General features: G+C 36.7%; 1 protein-coding gene across 3 annotated transcripts in view; it reads right to left on the bottom strand.

Moving 5' to 3' along the window:
- Positions 1–27,365, bottom strand: part of AP3B1 (adaptor related protein complex 3 subunit beta 1) — a 274,430-nt gene that overhangs the window by 237,171 nt on the left and 9,894 nt on the right. The window contains exon 2 of one of the 3 annotated variants that reach the window (XM_060009263.1): positions 18,802–18,903. The exons of the other annotated variants lie outside the window; for them this stretch is intronic. Within the exon in view, the coding sequence (XP_059865246.1) occupies positions 18,802–18,903 (102 nt within the window). The remainder of the gene's footprint in view (positions 1–18,801; positions 18,904–27,365) is intronic. 3 annotated transcript variants of the gene reach the window in all.

Genomic DNA, 27,365 nt, shown 5'->3' with positions numbered 1-27,365 from the left:
CAATAGCAGTTATTTCTGCTTAATATGACTTCCCCCAAATAAACTGTTATTCAAAAGAGAAATGCAAAGAATTCCCCATAACAGAAAAAAAAAAAAGTAAGAACTTTCTTCAGAATATGTCAAGAAAGAGCACCGAATGAAGAAAAGCTATGTGTCATTCACACATCCTTTTTTCTCCCTAGCTCGCAAAAAGAAAAAAACATAAATCTGTAGGGAAACCCACATCAATACTCCCTAATTCAAAGAATTAAGTTAAGGCAATTTTAACATGTAAATGAGAGGATGAGGTAATGAACCAGAGCAGTTAGTGATAAGGATGAAAATGTAGGACAGATTCAGGAACTTCTTGGAAGTTGAAATCAGTGAGATGCAGTGACTGAATGTAAAGGATAAGACAGGCACTCAGTAAGGATGCCCCCATTCCCAGCTTGGATGACCAAGCAGATGATGATGTTACCAAGTAAGATAACTTTGCTGAAGTGGTAGGCATTTTCTCCTTTCCAAAGCTGCTTGCTATACAAACATCCTTAAAAGATAATTTAGAACAAAAACAATCAATGCCTTCATATAGACAGGCTGCAAAAAGGAGAAAAACCCACACAGAATTGCCTCCCAGTATTTTTTTTTTTGGCTTACAACTGACCTGCTCCTATTCTTCAAAGTGAGCGTTCCCCCCAGCAATTAAAAAATCCCTCCCAGCAAAATAAAAATTCATAATTTGTAATATCTAATCATTTTTCCTTCAACACAGAAAAACAGAATTTTTTAAAGTTATTATATAGCTAGAAAAGAGTTCTTAGACTTGACACCAAAAGCACAGTCCATAAAAGGGAACACTGATTAATTAATTTCATCAAAATTTAAAACTTGTTCCAGGGAATTCTCTCTTAAGAAGAAAAAAAAAAATTACAGACTGGTAGAAAATGTTTCTAACCACATATATGCAAAAGACTAGTATCCAAAATATAAAAAGAACTCCCAAAACTCAACAGTAAAAAACAACCAATTCAATTAGAAAAGGGGCAGAACACATTGTTACAGACTGAATTGGTGCCCTCCCCCAAAGTTCACACACTGAAGCCCTGACCCTCAATGTGACGTTATGTGGAAATAGGGCCTTTAAAAAGAGGTAGCTAACATTAAATGAGGTCAAAAGGATGGGATTCTAATCCCATCTGGTGTCCTAAGACAGAGAGTGGTGCACGTGCACAGAAAAAAGGCCATGTGAGAATACAGTGAGAAGACAGTCACCTGCAAGGCAAGGAGAGAGGCCTCATGAGAAAACTTGCCAACACCTTGATCTTGGACTTCTAGCCTCCTGGAAGAACTGTGAGAAACTATGAGAAATAAATTTAAGCCATCCAGTCTATGGTATTTTGTTATGGCAGCCTTAACAAACTATTACAGATTCTGGTAATAAGAAGTAAAGTGTTCATGTAATAAATACCTAAAAATGTGGAAGTGGCTTTGGAACTGGGCAACAGGTAGAGGCTGGAACAGTTTTGAAGTGCATTTTTTTTTTTAAAACATGCATTGAAGAGACTGTTGGTAAATATATGGAGTTAAAGGTGATTCTGATGAGATCTCAGATGGAAATGAGGAACATACTACCGGAAACTGGAGGAAAGGCAATCCTTACTATAAAGTGAAAAGAACTTGGCCCAACTATGTTCCAGTGTTTTGTGGAAAACAGAAGTTAAAAGTGATGACCTGAATATTTAGCCGAAGAGATTTCTAAGCAAAGTGTGAAAGCCACAGACTGGTTTCTCCTTACTGCTTACAGTAAAATGAGAAAGAAAGATAAATTGAAGGAATTGTTAAGCAAAAAAGGAACTAGAACTTGAAGATTTAGAAAAATCTCAGCTTATCCATGTTGCAAAAATCAAGCAAGTGTCTTCAGAAGAGAACACCAGAGAACACTGAAAAATCATTTGATAACGAAATCACAGATGCCCCTCGTGGATTTAATCAGACATCTCAGCTGAAACCAGGCATAGAGATGGGATTATACCAGCAGAGACACTACCAGTTTGGACTAAAAGGAAGAGTTGGGACAAAACAAAGGAAAGCTGGATTCTACAGGACAGGACAATGTGAGGACACAGAGAGAAGACAGCCATCTGCAAGCCAAGGAGAGAGGCTTCAGAAGAAATCAAACCTGCCAACACCTTGATCTTTAGTCCCAGATTCAAATGTGAGAAATAAATGTCTGTTGATCAAGCTACTCAATCTGTGGTATTTTGTTATGGCATGCCTAGTAAACTAATACAGACATCAACAAACAATTCACTGAAGGAGATAAACAAATGGCAAAAAGCACATGAAAAGATATTCAACTTAATTAGCCATTAGCAAATTAAAACCACGGCAAGATATCACTGCACGCATATCAGAATGGCTCACTTAAATAAAATAGTGGCAACACCAAATGATAGTGAGGATGTGGAAGAACTGGACTGCTCACATACTGCTAGTGGGCATTGTAAAAGGTTATAGCCACACTGGCAGTTTAGCAGTTTCTTATAGAACTAAACCTGCAATTACCATACAAGCCAGTAATTGCACTCTTGCGCATTCATCCCCAGGAAATGTTAAATTTATACTCACGCAAATATCTGTATTCAAGTATTCATAGCAGCTTTATTCCTACTAGCCAAAATGGAAAAAACCCTTCTGGAAACAACCCAGATGCCCTTCAATCAGTGGATGGTTCAACAATCTGTGGTACACCTACAGCATGGAATACCACTCAGCAGTAAAATGAAACAAGCTATTGACATCTCAACAACTCTGATTAATCTGCACAGAAGCATACTGAGTGAAAAAAACTAATCCTAAAAGGTTACATACTGTATTACTCCATTTATACAACATTCTTGAAATAACAAAATTATAGAAATGGACAAAGATTAGTGTGAGGGTAAGGACAAGAAGCGGGAAGTGTGGATATAAAAATACAACGCAGGCTTCCCTGGTGGCGCAGTGGTTGAGAGTCCGCCTGCTGATGCAGGGGACACGGGTTCGTGCCCCCGTCTGGGAAGATCCCACATGCCGCGGAGCGGCTGGGCCCGTGAGCCATGGCCGCTGAGCCTGCGCCTCCGGAGCCTGTGCTCCGCAATGGGAGAGGCCACAACAGTGAGAGGCCTGCATACCGCAAAAAAAAAAAAAAAAAAAAAAAAAAAAATACAACGCAAGAGATCCCTATGGTGATGAAACTGTTGTATCTTTACCTTTGGGGTAGCTACATGAAACTAGATATGTGATTAAATGGGAACAGAATACCACCCCAATACACACACACAAGTAAATACAAGTAAAACTGGAGAAATCTGAACAAGACTGGTGAAGTATGTCAATGTAAACATCTTGGTTGTGATATTGTACTATAGTTTATCATTGAGGGAAACTGAGTAAGGGGTACACGGGATCTCTCTGTATTATTTTTTATAACTCTATATGAATCTACAATTATCTCAAAATCAAAAGTTAATTAGAAAAAAGTTATATGATAATTACAACTCATTTATAAGAAGAGAAGCCTATTTTTAAAAACGGTCAAAAGATTTGAACAGATATTTCACAAAGTAAGATTAAGAATACCACTAAGTCATGAAAAGATACTTAAGGTCATTAACTATCAGAAAATGCAAATTAAATGAGATACCATTACACACCCATGAGAATAGATGAACGACAATGACAATAACAAATGTTGCCAAGACTGTGGAGCAACTAGAACTCTCACAGGCTGCCAGTAGCAACGTAAAACAGTACAACCACTTTGGAAAACTGAGAGTTTCTTACAGATTTAAACATAAATCTGCTATGTGATCCAGTCATTCCACTTCCCAGAGAAATAAAAACATATTTCCACATAATAACTTAAATGAATATTCATAGCAGCTTTATACATATTAAAAAACTAGAAACAATCTAAATGTTGATCGCATAATGTGATTTAGCCATACACTGGAATACAACCCAGCAATGAAAAAGAAATAATCATTGATACATGCAACAAGATGGATGAATTCTCAAAATCATTATGTGAGTGAAAGACACCAGACACAAAAGAGCATAATTTAATTCATTTAAAGTTCTAGAAAATGCAAACTAATCTGTAGTGATAAAACCAAGATCAGTGGTATCATAGGCAAAAAGAAAAATGGACATGAAAGGAACATTAAAAAATTTCTTATTCCATAAGAAGATGGAAATGTTCTGTATCTTCTTAACTGTGGTGGTGATTTTACAGGTGTATACATCTGTCAAAACTCATCTAATTATAATCTTTAGGTGGGTGATTTGTCGTATGCAAATTATACCTCCATAAAAATGATATTAAAAAGTTTCACAGTGTTTTATTCACATGTGTGAGTAAGACACTAATCCTCCAAAACAAGACTAAAAGTCATATATCTATTTCTGAGAAATACATTATTAAGGATGAGATAAACCACATTTTCATACTCTGAAATTAGAGTATCACATTTAAGCTTCAAGCTTAACTCAAGAATTTATTTATTTATTTATACAGGGGTTTTTAATGTTTTGGTTTATTTTATTTATTTACTTTTGGCTGCATTGCGTCTTCATTGCTGTGCGTGGGCTTTCTCTCTAGTTGTGGTGAGCAAGGGCTACTCTTCATTGTGGTGCCTGGGCTTCTCATTGCGGTGGCTTCCCTTGTTGCAGAGCACGGGCTCTAGGCGTGCAGGCTTCAGTAGTTGTGGCACACAGGCTCAGCAGTTGTGGCTCGTGGGCTCTAGAGTGCAGGCTCAGTAGTTATGGTGCACAGGCTTAGTTGTTCCACAGCATGTGGGATCTTCCCAGGCCAGGGATTGAACCCGTGTCCCCTGCATTGGCAGGCGGATTCTTAACCACTGCACCACCAGGGAAGTCCCTTATTCAAGAATTTAAATCACTGAATTTTATTTTAGGACGTCAAAGGAAAATTCTCTTAAATGACTGTAAGAAAATTGATAAGAAACTAAGACTGTAGTATTACCAACAGTAATTAACTACTTGTACTAGTTATTAGTTTATGATTAGCAATTTTTAATAGTTTCTACAACAAACTCTCCAGAAAACAGATTTAAAAATTTATTCCACATAGCTCCTTCATGCAATATGGTTCAAGCACGCACGCACGCGCACAAACACACACACACACACACACACACACACACACACACACACAATCAGAAGCCCTTTTCATCTCAGCTTAAGCTTTAAAGTAGGTGACAAGAACTTCCCTAACTACTCCAAATAGACAGCCTTGACAGAAAAGCTTTACTTTGTACATTTTACAAATTTAGGCCTAATGTAGGCAAGTAAGCACTTACCAATAATGAATGACTGATCATGTGTTATTATGGGCTGAGTTGTGTCCCTTCCGAAATTCCTATGTTAAAATCCTAACCCTCAATACCACAGAATATGGATGTATTTGTAGATGGAGTCTTTAAAAAGGTCATTAAATTAAAATAAGGTCAACATGGGTTGGCCCTAATCCAATAGGACTGATTTTTTACAAGAAGAGCAGATTAGGACAGATACACAAAGACGAAAAGATGATCATGTGAGGGCACAGCAAGAAGGTGGCCATCTGCAAGACAAGGAGAGAAGCCTCAGAGGAAACCAAATCTGCCAAAACCTTGATCTTAGATTTCTAGTCTCCAGAATCCAGGGAAAATATATTTCTGTTAATTACGCCACCAAGTCTGTGGCATTTTGCTATGGCAGTACTAGCAAACTAACATATAAGTTAAATGCTTCAAACTGTCATGGCAGTAAAAAATAAATAAGTAAACAAATGGAAGCTAAGTATATTTTTCCCAAAAAGAGTAGAGGCAATGGGATTTACTATGAAAAAAATTTCCCTTTCTTTCCAAGCAGCTCATAAAATTAAATGCAATGGTGACCACTAGCAGGACACAAAAATAATTAAATAATTACAATAACTACTTTTCTCTAATTAAAAATACAGCTAGACAATATATAAATAGTAAGACCGGAACATATAAGAACTACATCCGAGGATATACATCTACCAAATATAAAATACTATAACTGTTCTCTGTAATGAATTCAGAATCCCTTCTTAAAACTTCTTGTTCTTTCACATTGCACTATTAACTGAAAAGGAACAAAAATCAATGAAACCACAAATGAGGTTTTTTCCTTTCTAATTTTTGCTGTTTTCCTATTTTACTTACTGACCATGTAGACTTTTACGAATGAAAAAAGTAAATGAAATTTTTTTAAAACTTTGGAGGAATAAGAAAGTGAAAAAAGCTTAAGTAATTAGATAAGAAGTAAATAGAAAGAAAATGTGACCACACATATACATGTCAAAAAAAGAAAGAAAATTCATTTTCTCATGTCTGATCCCTTTTTTCCCCAAGAGTGTTCCACCAATCTTCTCCACCAGTGTTATCTGGAGAGAGAAGTGAGCAATAAAGAATAATGAAGTGTCAATTTTTAGAACATTCCAACCTCTAACCCCAGGTGCAATCATGTTCATGGCCTAATGGAAACTTGGTTTGTTCCTCTAAAGCTCAAGCTGCCACAGTCCCCTTCCCAACCACCTTTAGGTCCTGACCCGCTCTCTCAAACTAAACACAAGAAAACACGAATTCGATATTAAAGCCAAAGGTTTTGCTCTTCACGTTTAACAGAAAAGATGGTCTTCAAAACCAATACAAATATCTTTTGTGTTAACTCACGTAGAGAGCTATTAACTTTGAGGTTCAGAGAAAAGAGACAAGAAAATCCTAGGCACTGTTTCAAACTGATGTAATATTCAACTTCTCAGATATGTCATAAACACCTACTGAAAATTCTGATATAAATTACATATCTCTACACAAATTCCTGTCTGCTTGTCACCAAAACAGTAAAGACTGGGGGGAAGTTAATACCATAACACCTAATTTACCCTCAAAATATGTTCACTTGTATTGAGCATTTTAGGTCTATCTCCTTCGTTATATGGATTCAAATATGGCCTATTAACATGTATTACTACATTAATCTTAGAAATTGAAAAATTCTTTTTGCTAAACATCAGAAGAGTTGATTCAAAATAATGCTGAATTAGTAATATTTTCATTAACTCTTTACCAAAAACCAATGTGTTTCAATTATTTTTTAATTTACCTAGTTCTTCATTTACCTATTTATCTGTATGTAGCTATCCAGCTTTGAGCATTAAAATACCAACTTTATTTTTACATAAGTGACATCTTGTGGTGTTAAGCGGTATAACTTTTCCTTTCATGATCCAAATATGCCTTTTTTTATAGTTTCAACGACCAGAGAAAAATATGTAACTGGAAGGTTAAAGGAAATCTTACTATTACCAAGAGAAGTCACTTTTACTTTAGTACCACATAAAACAGTAACTATAATCGAAAAGCAAATTTTTACCAGTTACCTTTCAGAATTTAAGAAGTCGCAGGGCTTTTACATTGTATAAATTACCTCTTTTTAAAAATATCTGTAATTCATAACTCATTAAAACCTTCTACTCCTTTGAAAGGCAGTGTAAATTAAGGGGAATATTAAACTATGTAGCACTGTACACTCTCTCAGTGCTTCTCCAAGTATGATCTGAGAAAGACTGGTCCAAGAACCATTGCCAATCCACAAATTTTTGTTACTAATCCATAAGGAAATATAAAAAGAAACTGAGAGCAAGCATTTAGAGCAATTCAACAGTGTAATTTTATATTTTTGAATCTAATAGAAAATTGGGGCTTGCATTTTGCACATATTTTTCCATTTCGTTTTTCTAGCAATTTATTTTTTATTGTATTTTGCATTCATATCCATCCACAATGGATTGGAAATTAAAAAAAGAAAAGGCCCTTCACCAGTTTGAGAGCACTGCACTACACAATTACTTCCTTCTCCCTCAAAAGAATCACCAAAATGTGTGTACTACAGAAAGCAACACCTGAAATTTAAATCCAGGAATGATGGATTAAGAAAAGTGATAAGGAATAGTGATTTACAGTTGGAGGTACATCCCCAAAAGGATGCATCAAAATCTTTGAAAAGGGGAGGGCTGGATCTTTCTTAAGCCCTACCAAAAAATTCTAAAACATGGGCACCTCTTCATGCTTTGAGAACTACTTAAATGAAAGATGCTTCTACTCCAAGAGGTCCACTGTATATATGAATAGTTATGCAGAAAAAAAAAAGTTGGGAATAAGAGAATTTACCTTTTTCTAGCGTTATGCATCTAAAGGAACTGGCCTTCATAATTAGTTTATGTGCACAAGGTGAAGGCTTAGTAACTTTCAGTTCATTTAGGGCCTATATGTACGTCCCTTGGATGACACTCAGAACCTTATGCAGTTTTTGGCACAAAGTATTCACTTAATAAATACAAGAGTGAATAAAACCAGAAAACTCCATCTACCTAATCATCCATCTATTAAGCCTCTAAAAGGAGAAACCATAAATTATCCAAGTAAATATGAACTTTTCCTCCTACAGTGTTCACAGAACTAAAGAAAGAATAGTCTACAATTGCTATCGCAACATCATCAACCCTTGGTAATCTTTTTCTCTTACTCCTCTATTAAAACTTCTCTCATAAAAGTAACAAATAATTTCCTTATTTAAAAATCCAATGCAAAAATCTCATGAGTACTTTTTGGCTTTTTCTCACTTTTTTAAAAAAATTTTTATTGGAGTATAGTTGCTTTACAACATTGTGTTAGTTTCTACTGTACAGCAAAGCGAATCAGCTATACATATACATATATTCCCTCTTTTTTGGATTTCCTTCCCGTTTAGCTCACCACAGAGCACTAAGTAGAGTACCCTGTGCTATACAGTCGGTTCTCATTAGTTATCTAGTTTATACATGTATCAATAGTGTATATATGTCAATCCCAAGCTCCCAGTTCATCCCACCCACCCCCCTTTCCCCCTTGGTATCCATAGGTTTCTTTTCTATGTCTGTCTCTATTTCTGCTTTGTAAATAAGACTGTCTATACCAATCTTTTCAGATTCCACATATATGCGTTAATATATGCTATTTGGGGACTTCCCTGGTGGCGCAGTGGTTAAGAATCCACCTACCAATGCAGGGGACACGGGTTCAAGCCCTGGTCTGGGAAGATCCCACATGCTGCGGAGCAACTAAGCCCATGTGCCACAACTACTGAGCCTGCGCTCTAGAGGTGGCAAGCCACAACTACTGAGCCCGTGTGCCACAACTACTGAAGCCCGTGCACCTCGAGCCCGTGCTCCACAAGAGAAGCCACCACAATGAGAAGCCCATGCACCACAATGAAAAGTAGCCCCTGCTCGCCGCAACTAGAGAAAGCCCACGCGCAGCAACGAAGACCCCACAGAGGCAAAAATAATAAATAAATAAATTCATTTTTTAAAATACATATATATATGATATTTGTTTTTCTCTTTCTGACTTACTTCACTCTGTATGACAGTCTCTAGGTCCACCCATGTCTCTACAAATGGCCCAATTTCATTCCTTTTTATGGCTGAGTAACATTCCATTGTATATATGTGCCACATCTTCTTTATCCATTCCTCTGTTTCATGAATACATTTAGATTATTTGATATAATTGACCACTACTCTTCCATCTTTAAATTCCTACCTTAGAATCTGTAATTCTCTATTCTCATTTGGTTCTCATTTGCACTTGTGACACACAAATGAGAAAAAAAATGGCAAAAATCCTTGCCCTTGTAGAGTTTTCATTTAGTAAGTAAAAAAACAAACATAATAAAAAAGTAAATTTTACAGTCATGAGATGAGGGAAAAATAAAGCAAAGGGAGATAGAATGCAGGAGGGAGAGGAGGAGGTAATTTTATACAGGGTGGTCGGCATAGGCTAAATAAAGAGACATCTGAACAAAGATTTGCAAGTGAGGTAGTCAGCCATTCAGATACTGGAGGGGAGGAACAGGGAGGAAGAGCACTCTAGGCAGAGACAATGAAGGAGGGCAAATAATACTAAAGGCTTTGGTGTTTACTCTGAATGAAGTCAGGAACCATTGGAGGGTTCTGAATAGAGGAGTCATAATCTAATACACATACAGAATCATTCTGGCTGTAGGCACTACAGAATCTGCCCATGGTGCTGTAGCTTGTGAGATACTTAGTCTGCCACAGAAAACGACTATAAAAGCTGGAAAAAAAAATAAAGTAATTTTCTCAAGGCACCGGAGATCAACCCATGCAGGCAGGACTTAAGGGGCCAAGATCCTGGAAAGAAAAGAAGCACACAAAGTGCACTTTTTATTCACATCAGCTTTTTTCCCTGACTGCATTTCCCCAACTGCTATCTGGGAGAATAGAACCCAAGGAGAAATGACAGTTTTAAAAGACTGAGGACACAAATGTTAAAGTTTGGGGCCACCAAAGGCAATGGAACTTGAAAGGCGAAAGTACAGAGGAGGGAATCAATGAAAAGGTACACAAAAATCTGTGTACAAACTCCCTTCAAGTAGTTGACTACATTTTCACAGGGCAAGATTCTGGGAAATCCAGCAGAAAACAACAGCAGCTGGGAGATTAAATACCTGAGCAGAGATTTCAGGAAACACACATTGCTGGGAAGAGAAGTTGGAAATCAAGTCTCCCAGGTAGAGAGGCGCTGATAAATACCCTGGCCTTTCAGTTAAGACCACAGAAGGGCCACAACTGAAAAGTAAGGATATTCCCTAGGAGTATAAGAAAAACTGAAATAGACAAGACATTTAAAAGCCTAAAACTGAGCTTAAACAGGATCAAAGTGATCTGCTAGAACTCTATCTACCTATCAGAAAAAAAACACAACTCTCTTTGGAAGAAGATAGCATCTAGAGACTCGTCAGTTTTCTTATCTTAATTGTCTAGCATCTGATCAAAACTTAAGAGACATGCTAAAAACAGGAACAAATGACAAGAGAGATAAGGAGGGAGGGAGGGAGGAAGGGAGGAAGGAAGGAAGGAAGAAAGGAAGGAAGGAAAGAAGGAGAGAAGGAGAGAAGGGAGAGAAAGAGAACAAAAGGACTAGAAACAGATCCATGGGTAATTCAGATACTACAGTTATCAGATAGGGACTTTAAAATAACTACAATTAATATGGTCAGGAAAATACAGGAAAAGATGGACAAAAGAGACAAAATGATAAAGAATGTCATTAAAGTAGGAGAATCTATACAAAATAATCAAATGAATAATCAGAAATGAAAAGTACAGTTTATGAAATTAGAACTCATTAGATAGGTTTAACAGCAGACTAGAAATAGCAGAAGATAGGACTATTGAATGTGAAGGCAGGTCAAGAGAAATTATACAATTTGAAGCACCAAGTAATAAAAGAATGGAAAACACCAAACAGCACATCAGAGACACGTTGAATATGGTCAAAATATCTAACATACTTTAAATTAGAGTCCTAAAAAGAGAGGGGAGAGAGAAAGAAGGGGACAAAAGCAACATTTCAAAAGTTAATGGCTAAGGGCTTCCCTGGTTGCGCAGTAGTTAAGAATCCACCTGCCAATGCAGGGGACACGGGTTCGAGCCCTGGTCCAGGATAATCCCACATACCATGGAGCAACTAAGCCCATGTGCCACAACTACTGAACGTATGCTCTAGAGCCCGCAAGTCACAATTACTGAGCCCACGTGCCACAACTACTGAAGCCCGCACACCTAGAGCCTGTGCTCCTCAACAAGAGAAGCCACCGCAATGAGAAGCCCGTGCACCACTATGAAGGCCTAGAGAAGGCCTGTGAACAGCAACGAAGACCCAATGCAGCCAAAAATAAATAAGTAAATAAATAAATTTATATTAAAAAAATTAACAGCTAAGAGTTTTTCCAAACTTATGAAAGATATAAACCCACATATTTTAAAATCTTAAGAAAACAGGAAAAACATAAAGAAAACTACACGAGGCCTAGCATAGCCAAACTGCTGAAAATCAAAAGACAATGAGAAAAACCTTAAAAGCATGTAAGAAGAAAACACATTTCCTTAAGGAAAGGGTCAAGAAACCTTTTTAGTAAAGGGCCAGATAGTAAATATTTTAGGCATTACAAAAGGCCATACCGTCTCTTATGATTGCAGAGTAAAATCAGCTATGTACAATACATAAATAAATGGGTATGGCTGTGTTCCAATAAAACTTTATTTATACAAATGGGCAGACCATAGTTTGCTAATCCCTGTTTTAAAAGGACCAACAATAATACTGAAAATCAACTTTTCAACAGACTTTATAGAGGCCAGAAGACAATGAAATGACATCTTTTAAAAGCTGAAAGAAAAAAGGCCAATATGTAACTCTATACCCACTGAAAATACCCTTCAAAACTGAAGGTGAAAAAAAGTGGTTTTCAGACCAATAACTGCTGAGGATCTGCTGCCAGGACATAAAAGGATATGATTTCAAAAGGAAGATAAAATAATTTGAAATTTATATGCAATTTGTATGTATTCTAAATTTATAGCTTCCATCTATAAAGCAAAACCTGATAGAATAGAAGAAAAACATGTAACCACAATCATGATTTGCAATTTTAACACACCTCACTTAGACAGAACAAGCAGGTAAAAAATTCAATAACGCAGAAAATCTGAACATAAATAACCAACTTAACCTGACATACACAGAACTATATCCAACAACTGCAGAATAAACATTCTTTTCGAGTACACACAGAACATTTACCAAAATAGACTATATGCTGGATAAGATCTTAAATTTCAAAGGTCTAAAATCATATAAGGTATGTGGAATCTAACTAAAAATCACTAACAGAACATTAACTAGAAAATGCTCAGATGTCTGGAAAGATAAGCAACACACTTCAAGTGACCTATGGACCAAAGAAGAAATCATCAGGGCAATTAGAAAATATTTTGAACTGACTAATAAAACTGCAACATTTCACAACTCATGAGATATGGCAAAAGCAGTACTTAAAGTAAATTTATATTTCTAAATGCAATATAAAAGAAGAAAGATTGAAAATCAATATTCTAAGCTTCCATTTCAGGAAACTAGAAAAAGAATAGCAAATTAAACTCAAAGAACAAGTAAATAAATAAAGGATAAGAGGAGAATTCAATACAATAGAAGGCAAACTACAATAGAGAAAAATCAGCAAAACTAAAGGTTGGTATCTTTCAAATAGGTTGTTATGAAAACTTAATGAGAGGACTGTAAAGCACTTATCACTGGGCCTACCTAGCACATTCATTTATTCAGTATCTACTAAGTTCCATGAACTGTTCTAAGTACTGGGACTTACATTCTAAGTGAGAATGCAGTGGGGTGGGGCAGAGGTGACAGGGAATGACAGAAATGAGTGAAGAAGGAAGGAAGAGGGAGGGAAGAGAGAGGGAAAGGGAAGGAAAACATAAAGATAGAAAGACAAAATAAGTACTATCCAAATAATTAAAATAGGGTAACACAATAAAGTAATTCTGGGCAATCACAAAACACCTCTATGGGTAACGGTGATCAATTAAGCTGAGATCTCAAATGACAAGGAGACAATCACAGGAATTTTGCAAAGATACTATGGCAGGAATAAACATGGATATATAAAGACCCAAAAGAAGGTGTACAAAGTGTCTATAAATGTAGACTATGGATGTTTTCTCAAGTACACTAAACACACAATAAATAGTAGTTGACAGAATAAATGAACATAGGCTATATGCTAATCGTGTTCCTTAGAGGGATACAGAAAAACTCTTAAAGTTTCACTGGATTCTCATTGGTCATGGGCCCCAATAAAGATTAAAAACTAGGCATACATCTTCCGTGTATGCATACCATCTGTGCATGCTTTAAAAACCATAATGCTACACATATATCACAGGAAATCTCCATATTTGTCAAACCCTTTACCAAAACCCTCAGCTACTTATCCTGTTGGCAGCCAACAGGAAGTACATACTACTTTTGCTCAGGATATAAGGAATACCTTCTAGAATGTGACTACTCGTCCTTAAAGTTTTAAAAGAAATGTCACAGAGCCACTTGATTTATAGATGCTGAGACAAAATACTGCTTTGAACAGGCAAATGCTCTTTTTCACTGTTTAAGAGCACCATAAACCAAAGATGCCACTTTCGGTAAAAGATTAAAAGATTGGGGGAGTCTCAAAAGCCATTAAAAATTGATAAATATAGGGCTTCCCTGGTGGTGCAGTGGTTGAGAGTCCGCCTGCCGATGCAGGGTACACGGGTTCATGCCCCGGTCCGGGAAGATCCCACATGCCGCGGAGCGGCAAGGCCCGTGAGCCATGGCCGCTAAGCCTGCGCGTCCGGAGCCTGTGCTCCGCAACGGGAGAGGCCACAGCAGTGAGAGGCCCGCGTACCGCAAAAAAAAAAAAAAAAGATAAATATAAACACAGAAAATTTTTAAAATTTGCACTAAAACTAACTGCTATAAACTAAGTCAAAAAACAGGTAAAATGAATTTGGGATTCATCTCATAGGAGGGCTAATTTCCTTAAAATACACAGGGCCCTTAACTAATCAGTAAGAGCTGATCCAATAGGGAAATGGCCAAAGGACATTTGAAAGTATTTCACTGAAAGAATAAACCAATAAATATGAGGGGGAAGACTTAATGCACTGACAATTATAAAGACTCAGTGTAATAACATCTTGCACCTATAAGACTGGCAAATATTATGAAATTTGATGGTACCCAATATTGGCAAAGGTGTAAGGAAAACAGACTTTACTGTTAGTGGAGGGAGAAAACCTCCACTAAATTACCTTACCTATCTCTAAGGTAATTTAATAAGATCTATCCTAATTAAAAATGCAATAAACTTTGACCAACAACTCTATCTGTAGGAATCTTTCCTACAAATAAATTCATACAAATACACAAAAATTTATGTTGCAGTATTTCTTATACTCAATAAAAAGTGAAATCAATCAATCAAATACTCTTCAAAAAGAGAACTAAATAAATAAAAGTAATACTGGGAAATATTACACAGTAGTTAAAAAGACTGAAATAGTTTCATATGCTGATATGGACAGGCCTCCAAGATACGTTAAAGGAAAAGCAAAATACATAGAGAACAGGATATGTATTATCATTTAGTTTTAAAAAATTTTTCTAGAAGGATACACAAGAACTTTTTCATTGTGGTTATCATGGGGGTATAGGAATGGGGGATTTAAACACTTTCTCTATTACTAACTAGCCACTAACATGCCTTACATTTATGACATATAATTAACTTATTTAGCCACCTGATAGTGGTATTGCTCTCTAAACACAACTTTTAAGTATACCACCACAGAATTACGGAACAGCAGAACAAGGAATTAAACTTGAGTCTTGTTTTCAAACCAACATTCTTCCCATTTATAACATTGCTAGGAACTTCTAAAGTTGAGTATATTAAGGAAATATTTCAACTTCCAAAAAACAAAAGTCCAGGACCAGATGGCTTCACAGGTGAATTCTATCAAATATTTAGAGAAGAGTTAACACCCATCCCTCTCAAACTCTTCAAAAAAACTGCAGAGGAAGGAACACTCCCAAACTCATTCTATGAGGCCACCATCACCCTGATACCCAAACCAGACAAAGACACTACGAAAAAAAAATTACAGACCAATATCACTGATGAACATAGATGCAAAATTCCTCAACAAAATACTAGCAATCAGAATCCAACAACACATTAAAAGGATAATACACCATGATCAAATGGGATTTATCCCAGGGATGCAAGGATTCTTCAAAATATGCAAATCAATCAATGTGATACACCATATTAACAAATTGAAGAATAAAAACCATATGATCATCTCAATAGAGGCAGAAAAAACTTTTGACAAAATTCAACACCCATTTATGATAAAAACTCTCCAGAAAGTGGGCATAGAGGGAACCTACCTCAACATAATAAAGGCCATATACAAAAAACCCACAGCACACACCATTCTCAATGGTGAAAAACTGAAAGCATTTCCTCTAAGATCAGGAACAAGACAAGGATGTCCATTCTCGCCACTATTATTCAACAGAGTTTTGGAAGTCCTAGCCACATCAATCAGAGAAGAAAAAGAAATGAAAGGAATACAAATTGGAAAAGAAGAAGTAAAACTGTCACTGTTTGCAGATGACATGATACTTTACATAGAAAATCCTAAAGATGCCACCAGAAAACTACTAGAGCTAATCAATGAATTTGGTAAAGTTGCAGGATACAAAATTAATGCACAGAAATCTCTTGCATTCCTATACGCTAATGATGAAAAATCTGAAAGAGAAATTAAGGAAACACTCCCATTTACCACTGCAACAAAAAGAAATAAAATACCTAGGAATAAACCTACCTAAGGAGACAAAAGACCTGTATGCAGAAAACTATAAGACACTGATGAAAGAAATTAAAGATGATACAAACAGATGGAGAGACATACCATGGAGACATACCATGTTCTTGGATTGGAAGAATCAATATTGTGAAAATGACTCTACTACCCAAAGCAATCTACAGATTCAATGCAATCCCTATCAAGTTACCAGTGGCATTTTTTACAGAACTAGAACAAAAAAATCTTAAAATTTGTATGGAGACACAAAAGACCCCAAATAGCCAACGCATTCTTGAGGGAAAAAAGTGGAGCTGGAGGAATCAGACTCTCTGACTTCAGACTATACTACAAAGCTACAGTAATCAAGATAATATGGTACTGGCACAAAAACAGAAAGACAGATCAATGGAACAGGTTAGAAAGCCCGGAGATAAACCCATGCACCTATGGTCAACTAATCTATGACAAAGGAGGCAAGGATATACAGTGGAGAAGGGACAGCTTCTTCAATAAGTGGTGCTGGGAAAACTGGGCAGCTACATGTAAAAGAATGAAATTAGATCACTCCCTAACACCATACACAAAAATAAACTCAAAATGGATTAAAGACCTAAATATAAGACTAGACACTATAAAACTCTTAGAGGAAAACATAGGAAGAAAACCCTTTGATATAAATCACAGCAAGATCTTTTTTGATCCACCTCCCAGAGTAATGGAAATAAAAAGAAAAATAAACAAATGGGACCTAATGAAACTTAAAAGTTTTTGCACAGCAAAGGAAACTACAAACAAGATGAAAAGACAACCCTCAGAATGAGAGAAAATATTTGCAAATGAAGCAACTGACAAAGGATTAATCTCCAAAATATATAAACAGCTCATGCAGCTCAATATTGAAAAACAAACAACCCAATAAAAAAATGGGCAGAAGACCTAAATAGACATTTCTCCAAAGAAGACATACAGATGACCCATAAAGCACATGAAAAGCTGCTCAACATCACTAATTATTAGAGAAATGCAAATCAAAACTACAATGAGGTATCACCTCACACCAGTCAGAATGGACATCATCAGAAAATCTACAAACAACAAATGCTGGAGAGGGTGTGGAGAAAAGGGAACCCTCTTGCACTGTTGGTGGGAATGTAAATTGATACAGCCACCATGGAGAACAGTATGGCCGTTCCTTAAAAAACTAAAAATAGAATTACCATACAGCCCAGCAATCCCATTATTGGGCATATACCCAGAGAAAACCATAATTCAAAAAGATACATTCACCCCAATGTTCATTGCAGCACTATTTACAATAACCAGGTCATGGAAGCAACCTAAATGCCCATTGACAGACGAATGGATAAAGATGTGGTACATATATACAACGGAATATTACTCAGCCATAAAAAGGTACGAAATTGGGTCATCTGTAGAGACGTGGATGGACCTAGAGACTGTCATACAGAGTGAACTAAGTCAGAAAGAGAAAAACAAATATCGTATGTTAACACATACATGTGGAACCTAGAAAAATGGTACAGATGAACCAGTTTGCAGGGCATCTGCAGAAATAGAGACACAGATGTAGAGAACAAATGTATAGACACCAAGAGGGGAAAGTGGCGGGGGTGGTGGTGGTGGTGGGATGAATAGGGAGATTGTGATTGATAGGTATACACTAATATGTATAAAATAGATAACCAATAATAACCTGCTGTATAAAAAATAAAATAAAATTGAAAATTTCAAAAAAAAACATTTCAAGAACTGTAAAATAATATTAGTATAAAATCCGTAGCCTAAGGCGCTACAACACTTCCTCCCTAATCTATAATCAACCACAAGAAAACTGCTGCATTCTTTTTTCTCTTAAATTCAAAATTTTTATGAAAAGACAACTGATCACTGGAACCATAATAAACACTAATTCTAACTATTCTCAGTAGTAGTCTAAAACATCTGTGATACACTTCTGTTTAAGTCAAAATAAATTTTATTTTCACTGACATTACTTTGACTATATTTGGTTAACATTATCTCATGTAGATTCATCAGTTCAAAATTAATTAGTATTACAGAATAGTGTATTCCATCCAAACAATTCATCTTTGTTGGCTCACATGCCTCACTGCTACTGGCATGCCACTGTAATAATGGGCATGGTGCCACAGTAACAGATGGGCATAAATACAGACATGCCAAAGAATCAGTGTGTGCATCAAGTTTGAGTATTAGTATTAGATTTTCCTCCAAGAAATTCATAAATTATAGTAGAATAATATAAGTTTTCTACTTCTATGTTAATACGATATGCCAACTCAAAGCCAGATTAATTTCTAAATCCTTAAAAAAAAAAACAAAAACAAAAACTTTCCAAGGCCACAGAAGGCAAGTTTTCCATCTGATGAGTTTGGATCAGCCTTTTGTATAGGGAATTGAGGAAACCAATATGCAATCTCTACCTTAGATCAGCTTTGTCCCTGAAGCACTTCAAAATCTCAGTAAAAAATTCTGTTTTTAAGAAGTCACTTGGCACTGTTACAAGATGAAAAAGTTCTGGGGATCTGTTGGACAACAATGTGAATATAGTTAACACTAATGAACAGTACACTTAAAAATGGTTAAGATGGTAAATTTTTATGTTACATATGTTTTTTTATCACAATTAAAAAGTCACATGACCCTGTCAAGTTTCCTGATGAAGGTAATGTAGGCCTAGAAACAGAGAAAAGGTCCTACAATGTCCTACTTGACAGGGAAAAAAAAAATCTAAAAATGCAAATCACTGAAGTTTACATGATTATTTAAATTTTGCCATCCATTGAACAACTATTGTCATTTTCGAAAGATTAATTTATTTCCACATATGGTTTTAAATTTTTGAAATATAAAACATATGATATTGACCAGATTATACTGAATATTTTTATAATTTTTACCACATTAATGAAAAGTTTTAAAATACTAAGAATGCTAAAGAAGGGGAAAAAATCAGTGTGGTCGCTATTATCCAAAATCATTTGTTAAGTATTGTACAAGGTTCCAGGAAAGATGGCTGTGTGTGTGTGTGTGTCTGTGTGTGTCTGTGTGTGTCTGTGTGTGCGCGCACGCGCGCAAAGAAAAACTATCTCCTTCCAGGAATTTAACCACATTTTCTCTTTAAAGAAATGTTCAAGCATCCAATCACCTTGGGAAAACCAATCTGTTGTTTTATACTTGTTGATATTGACAGATACGCAGAAACTACAAGAACTATGAATTTTTAACTTTATTTAAGTTACTTTTAATTAACCCTAGCATTTCTACAACATGTAATGTTAAATATAAGGCATCTGTTTTTATTTTATTAAAGTACATAAGAAGTGTTTGTAAATTTCTCACTGCCCCTGAAGGCTATGAGCTCAAATATTCAGAACAGTGTTCCAGACTTCTGGATATAAAGACCTAGGTAAAATTTCAACAAAAATTCTGGGTAATGACCTAGGGTGGCCCACTTTTTTGTCTGCCAAATAAAAATATAACAAAAACTACCCTCCTCATAAAATAAAGTAGAAAGGATGTTTGCAGTAGCCATTTGTATTCCTTTTGTTATCTGACTGTTCACATTATTCTGGGCCAATATTACAGTGACCTTTTCAGTAATCACAAACATATCTCAAGAAGAAATTTTTGACAGAATTTGATTAAATCTAATGAAAAGTGCAATTCCTTAGTCACAGACAACTATGTATATTGCTCCCTCACGTTCTCAAATATACATTCTCAAATACATAATAGCCCTTATCTCCTCCCCCTGAAAGCCGAAGTTCTTTGGAAAAGTGCTCCTCCTTTACTCACTTCTCTCCCACCTGTCAATCCTCTGCAATCTGATTTTCCCTAACACTGTTGTTACCACCACGATCACCAACCTTATCAGTAAATCCAAGAAACACTACCTCTGACTTTAGTTTACTGGGCTACTCACCAGCAGCTGGCACTGCTGACCACTTAACTCCTTCCTGAAACCCTCTCTTCCTTCAATTTCTGTTAAAGCAAAACATATGTAAGTCCCTCTTCTTTTAGGAAAACTGTACTCCTTCTCTAAGAATAGACAACTTTAAAGCAACAGGATACCTATCAGCAAGACTGATGGCTAAGCAAAAAGTTTAGAACAAATATATATTTTTTCATTTATACTATCTATAATCATTATTCCCAAATCCTTGATAACCACACAGAAGAAGTGGCCTAGTGCTTATTAACTTCATTTATTTTTATGTAGTACACATTAAAGATACTATATGATTTTGTATTTTCAAGTACTTGTGAAATATAATTCAGAAAAACAATAATGTCAAATTTAACGATAATTTAAAAATTAAAAACATAAAGCAATGGTTAATGTGAAAATTAACAATGATTCTAAACTTTTAAGTTGACAAAGGACATTAAAAACAAAACTTTTAAAAAGCTCAAATGATCTTAATGGTGCCAAAATAGTATTAATAATAATTGTGCTTATTATGTATCAGGCACTGTTAACTGTTTACGTATGTTAAATCTTTTAATCCTCACAATATTTTGGTGAGTGCAAGTACTATTATCATCCTCATCTCCATTTTTCTGATAAGGAAAACCAAGTGCATAGAGTGATAAAGTAACCTGCCCAAGTGCCACTTAGTAACTCTGTAACAAGTTTTCATACCAGGCAGAGTAGCTCCAGAGTGGGTGTGCTTAAGCATTATGCCATACTGCCTCAGCAAGCCACAATAAACAACTTTATCTGCCATCTTCCTCCTACAAAAGTAGGAAGTGGGTCTGATTCTTTTCCTAAATCTTAAGCACAATGCAAAAGCTGTTTGTATAATGAACTTCAAGCATTTCCCCAAACTTCATTCTCTCTTCTTGGTCTTTTAAGTGAGGTTCAATTCTCCCACTCCCTTCAATGTTAACTTAGTACAAAGATTCCTCCTTGGCCTTCTCCTCACATATCACACAACTTCCCCTCAATGGCTTCCAAAATCATCTATCAATTGATGACTCCCAAATCTGTATCTCCAACCTAGGTATCTCCTGAGTACCACACCCATGTATCTAATGGCTTAATGGACACCCAACTATCAAACTCAACAGGTCCAAAACAGAGCTCAACACTTTCTTTCCTCACTCCAAACTTGCTCTGTCTCCTGGGTTTCCAATATCACAGAATACTTCCACCATTCACATAGCTGACCATTCCAAACACTTAGGTGCAGCCAGAGTGATCTTTCTAAAATATAAATCTCACCACATTGTACCTCTACTTAAAATCCTTCGGTAGCTTCTTACTGTGCAAACCTTTATGATAAGTTCAAATTTATGAGCATGGTATACAAGACCCTTCATAATATGGACCCTGACTATCAACCATCTTTCACGTGTCCCAATTTCCCTCCAACTCTGTGCTCCAGCCATACTGAACTTTTCCTATTCTTTAAATAAGCCCTAAATCCTTGCCTCTAAACCAGCAGTGTCCAATAGAATGCTCTATGATGACAGAAAGAAATATTCTTTATCCACATTATCCAATATGTTAACTGCTAGCTACACTGAGCACATAAAAATGTGGCTAGTGTGACTCAGAAACTAAAATTATTTCAATCAGTTTAAATTTAAATAGTTACCTTTGGCTGGTATCTACGGTATTGAACAACACAGCTCTAAACCAAGGTATACGCTATTCCCTCTGCCTCATGTGTATACAGGTATGTGTGGAAAGCCCTGGTCAGTGCTAACATGTAACATCGTTAGTATTGACTCTTCTGTTAGGTTATTCCCTTTGTTCTTGTAGTTAGTAATTAATAAGGTCCCACTCTATACAAGACACTATTTAAAACAAGACACTATTTTCTAATAGTTTAGTGGTTCTTCCAAGATAGTGGCTTAATTACAATTTGCCCCTAAAAGGACTATCACTTTAAGAAATGAACAGACTCCACATATTAGTAAGTGAAAAAAGCAAATTACAATATTACACTAAAAAAGTATATAGCTTTGCTTTAAAAATACACAGTATATAGGCAAAAAAGACTGGAAGACCTGTATCTTTTTAACTGATTCTCTATGGGTATTAAAATTAGGGTTATTTAACTAATCTGTATTTGCTAAATTTTCTATAAGGAAAGAGGGAAATCAGTCCAGTGATTATCTTCTCCCTGTTGCATCATCAATTTATTCCTTCCTCTTCATAAACTAACGTTCCCTTCCAGATACCATTCCGTTTCTTTGCTCCCCTATACAGTAATACATACTAACTACAACTCTCCTTTCTCTTTTTTTTTTTTTTTAAGATTTAATTTTATTTATTTTTGGCTGCACTGGGTCTTCATTGCTGTGCCTGGGCTTTCTCTAGTTGCGGTGCGTGGGCTTCTCCTTGCGGTGGCTTCTCTCGTTGCGGAGCACGGGCTCTAGGCGCACAGGTTTCAGTAGTTGTGGCACCCGGGCTCTAGAGCGCAGGCTCAGTAATTGTGGCGCACGGCCTTAGTTGCTCTGCGGCATGTAGGATCTTCCTGGTTTAGGGATCGAACCCACGTCCCCTGCATTGGCAGGCGGATTCCTATCTACTGCACCACCAGGGAAGTCCCTCTCCTTTCTCTCTTGAACCCACTCCAGTCAGGCTTTCAGCCCCACCACTGCACCTAACCTGCTTGTCAGGGTCACCAAAGACCTCCAAAGTGACAAATTCCAAAGCCACTTGTCAGTACTGTAATCACCTTACTTGACCCTATCTGACAGAAACGCTCCAGGAATGCCCCAGAGATTAGTACTCTGACCTCTTCACTTTCTACATTCACTCCCTTGATGTCTCACCCAATCAGGGTACTTAATACCCTCTATAACCCTATGGCTCCCAAACTTATATCTCTAGCCTGACTCCTCCCTAAGCTCCAGACTCATATATCCAACTGCCTATTTAATATCTCCTCTTGGATGCCTAATAGGTATCTCAAACTTAACATGCTCAAGCTCTTGAACCTCTTCCCCCTTTAAAAAAATTCCTCTTTACACAATCTTCTTCATTTTGATAACAATTCCAAACTTCCAGCTGTTTAGGCAAAAAAACCTTGTGTCATCTTTGGTATCTTTTTCCCTCACACACCACATCTAAACCATCAGTAAATCTCATTGGCTCTACTTTCAAAATATATCCAGAATCCAACCACTGCTCTCCACTACCACCAGTCTGATTTAGTCATCCCCTTCTCTTGCCTGGGTTACTGTGGTGGTCTCCTTGCTGGTCTCCCTGCCTCAAATCTGCAGTCTATTCCTAGTTCAGGAGACAAAGTGATTTAAAAACGTAAGATGGATCATCTCACTCCTCTGTTCAAAACCCTCCAATGGCTTCCCTTCTCACACAGAGTAAAATCCAAGTCCTTAAAATGATTTACAAAGCCCTACACAATCTGGCCCTTACCTCTCTGACCTCCTCATCTGCTAAGTCCCCCCTCTTTCCTTCATTCACTCTATCCAGACACACTGACCCCTTTGTTGATGCTCACAGGTCAGAAACACTCCTGCCTCAGGGCCTGAGCACATGTAATTCCTCTTGACTGAATACTTCTCCCCAGACATCTGCATGTCACTCCCTCAGGCACTCCAGGTAGTACTGTCAAGGATCTTTTCCTGACCCTGCTATTTCAAACTCAACCCAACCTCCACCTTAACTCTCTATCCTCTTTCCCTGCCTTACTTTTCTCTACAGCGCTCCTTGTCATCAAATGACCAACCATCTATTTGTTTATTACCTATCTTCTTCTTCCAGTTGGAATATATGCTCCATGAAAGCAGGCATTTTGTCCACTGACTGATTAATCCCCAGCATCAAGAAAAGTACCTAGCATAAGAAGGCACTTGTACTTGTTAAATCAGTAAGTTACTTCTATATTTTTTTAGTTATAGAAATAAAATTATAAATGAATAAACAGGTCCCAAGTATCCTACAGACCATAAACTTTTTGAAAACATAAATATATCTGGCACACCACAAGCACTTAATAGTTACTGACTGACTTCTAAATGCCCATTCTGCTCAAAACCTTCCAATGGCTTCTCTTTACACTCATAGTAAAATCCAAAGTCCTTACAAGGCCCTACACAATCTGGCACCGGACCTTCCACTCTACACCTTACCTCTCTGCCCCCACAGTACTAAATTCCCCCCTCATTCTTCATGACCACATCCTTAACCGAGGCTTAAGAAACTTTAACCCATTTCTAGAGTAAAGCTGGGTGATGTGTAGCTCTGCCAACCCATGATATTGGGACCAGCCTTATTCATAAGTCTCTCACTTATCCAGCTGCCATGTTAACTCACTCAGCTGCAGGATTAAAGACACTGGCCTTCAGGCTTCCCTGGTGGCGCAGTGGTTGAGAGTCCACCTGCCAATGCAGGGGACATGGGTTCGTGCCCTGGTCCAGGAAGATCCCACATGCCGCGGAGTGGCTGGGCCCACGAGCCATGGCCGCTAAGCCTGCGTGTCCGGAGCCTGTGCTCCACAACGGGAGAGGCCGCAACAGTGAGAGGCCCGCGTACCGCAAAAAATAAATAAGACACTGGCCTTCTAATTAGGTCAATTCCTATCAGCAGTACAAATAATCAGCCCATCAATAAGCAGATATTGACTATAAATTGTTCACTTTTGTAGATCTATGAACTCTTTCCAGCTGACATGCTAAATAAGTCTTCCTTAAGTACACAAACCAAAGAATGTTATTCATAATAATGTGAAATATAGGAAAATCATTTCCTTCTTGAATATTCTACTCTGGGCTCTTCACTTTAAATTTTGAATTTGGACTGCAGGCAATTAGTTTTTGGCAGTAGTTCATTTATATACACAATTGCAAAACTGTCAAATTATTTCACTATAATACATTTGTCATTCCATGAGCATTTGTAACTTTTCTGCAGTAAAAAAGAACATTTCAACTGACCATCTGTCTGATTTTTTTTTGTTTTACTCATTCAGTTCTAGTAATGTTACCCTAAATTCTAAATATTTTTAGAAGTAATATCTCACATCTTGGTATTTAATGGTAAGGCCTGAATTTAAGTATTCCATATTTTCTCCTTGGATTTCACAAAACCAGTGATCTTAAAATAACATATCCTATATCAAGGGATGAATATTTTCTTGGTTGAGTGTTTAAGATAAATTGTAAAAGTCAGAAGTGACTCTCCTGGACTTCTCTGGTGGCGCAGTCGTTAAGAATCCGCCTGCCAATGCAGGGGACATAGGTTCGAACTCTGGTCCGGGAAGATCCTACATGCCACGGAGCCCGCGAGCCACTACTACTGAGCCTGCGCTCTAGAGCGTGCGAGCCACAACTGATGAGCCCGCATGCTGCAACTACTGAAGCCCACGCACCTAGAGCCCCTGCTCCGCAACAAGAGAAGCCGCTACAATAAGAAGCCGGCGCACCGCAACAAAGAGTAACCTCCGCTCGCCTCAACTAGAGAAAGCCCACATCAGCAAGACCCAACACAGCCTAAAATAAATAACTTTTTTTTAAAAAAGTGACTGTCCTCCAAGAAGAAATGCAAGCTAAGCAAATAAAATGGAACACTTATAATCTATTGGAAAGTAGGACTCTGCAGTATTTCATCAATTTTTTGTTCAATGTGGTAAAATCTTATTTGATTTCAAGTATGTTTCAAGAATTAAATTACAGGAACCCTACTGCACCACTAAAGTGACAATCCTTAACCTGTGTAGTCAGCCCTTTGTAGAACTAACAGTCTTACTTACGTGAAGACAAAAACAACTAGTTCCTTCTTTTGTTAACAGCCATCTTGGAACAAATGACATTTACTTAGTGAAAGATCAATAAAACATTGAAATTGGGAGTTTCCTGGCAGTCCAGTGGTTAGGACTTAGCACTTTCACTGCTGTGGTCCAGGTTCAATCCATGATTGGGGAACTATGGTCCCGCAAACCACGCGGTACAGCCAAAATAAAATAAAATAAAACACTGAAATTGCTTATATTTTATATGTCTTTTGTAAATTAAAAAAAATATAGGGTCCAATTTCCATATACAGCATGGCAAATACATTGTTTACATCTCCATAACTAGATCTCGTGACCAAAAATTCCAAAAGCTAAGCAGCATTAACAAGATAGAGCACTTACCAAAACTGGAATCAAGGGAATTTAATCTTCAGAAATTGAAGATGACGACAAGGACAAAGGTATGCTATAGAAATCATTAATGGAGTGTATTTTCATACTGGCAAAGCTGGACTCCTGAGCACGAGAGGAAGGAATTCACAACGAGGAGCCTGTGCCTCCTCATAATATGCTAACAACTCAGGACTCCAACATTTTCAGCATCTGAAACTTAAATGTGTTTGACATTTTGAAATTACAGCACGTCCATTTTCTTCAGTAAATCATTGTTTACAAAAATCAAGGCTTATAATAAATACCTTTTGGTAGGTATGAAAAGTTGAGAATTATTACACAATTTAACACTAATTTTATACTTGTATTAGTTCACATTAGCCTTATCTCACCAACTAAATTCTTAAAGGCAAGATAAAGATCTTATAATTATTTATATTTCTACTGAAAACACAGAGGAATTAACTATACTTATGGTATAGTTGATGCCTTTAAGATGATATAAATAAAGTTAAAGATGGTATAAATAAAGATGCCTTTCAAGAATGGTATAGACTTCAAAAATCCTGATTGTAAAATTCATTCAACACTTATGTGACAATTCTAGGTCAATAACCCTAACCACAACAAAAACTCAAGCGATGACATAAAGAAAATGGCTGTTTTGGAACTATATACAATTAACTTCAGGGTAATGCAATAATACATTAATAGGGATACCAGCCTAAATTTTCCTTCTGTATAAGGTCCACGGAATCCAGTCATGCTTTATTTTTTAACTACGCTGGCTAAAGAAACAGTAAATATTAGTAGAATCTGAATCATTCAATTGAGTAAAAGACCTAAAACATTTATTATGCAAAATTATAAGCCAAACACTTTGC

This window comes from Delphinus delphis, chromosome 3 (assembly GCF_949987515.2).
Source record: "Delphinus delphis chromosome 3, mDelDel1.2, whole genome shotgun sequence".
Lineage (NCBI taxonomy): Eukaryota > Metazoa > Chordata > Mammalia > Artiodactyla > Delphinidae > Delphinus > Delphinus delphis.
Note: the sequence above shows the minus strand (reverse complement) of the source record. Positions and strands in the feature narration are given on the sequence as shown.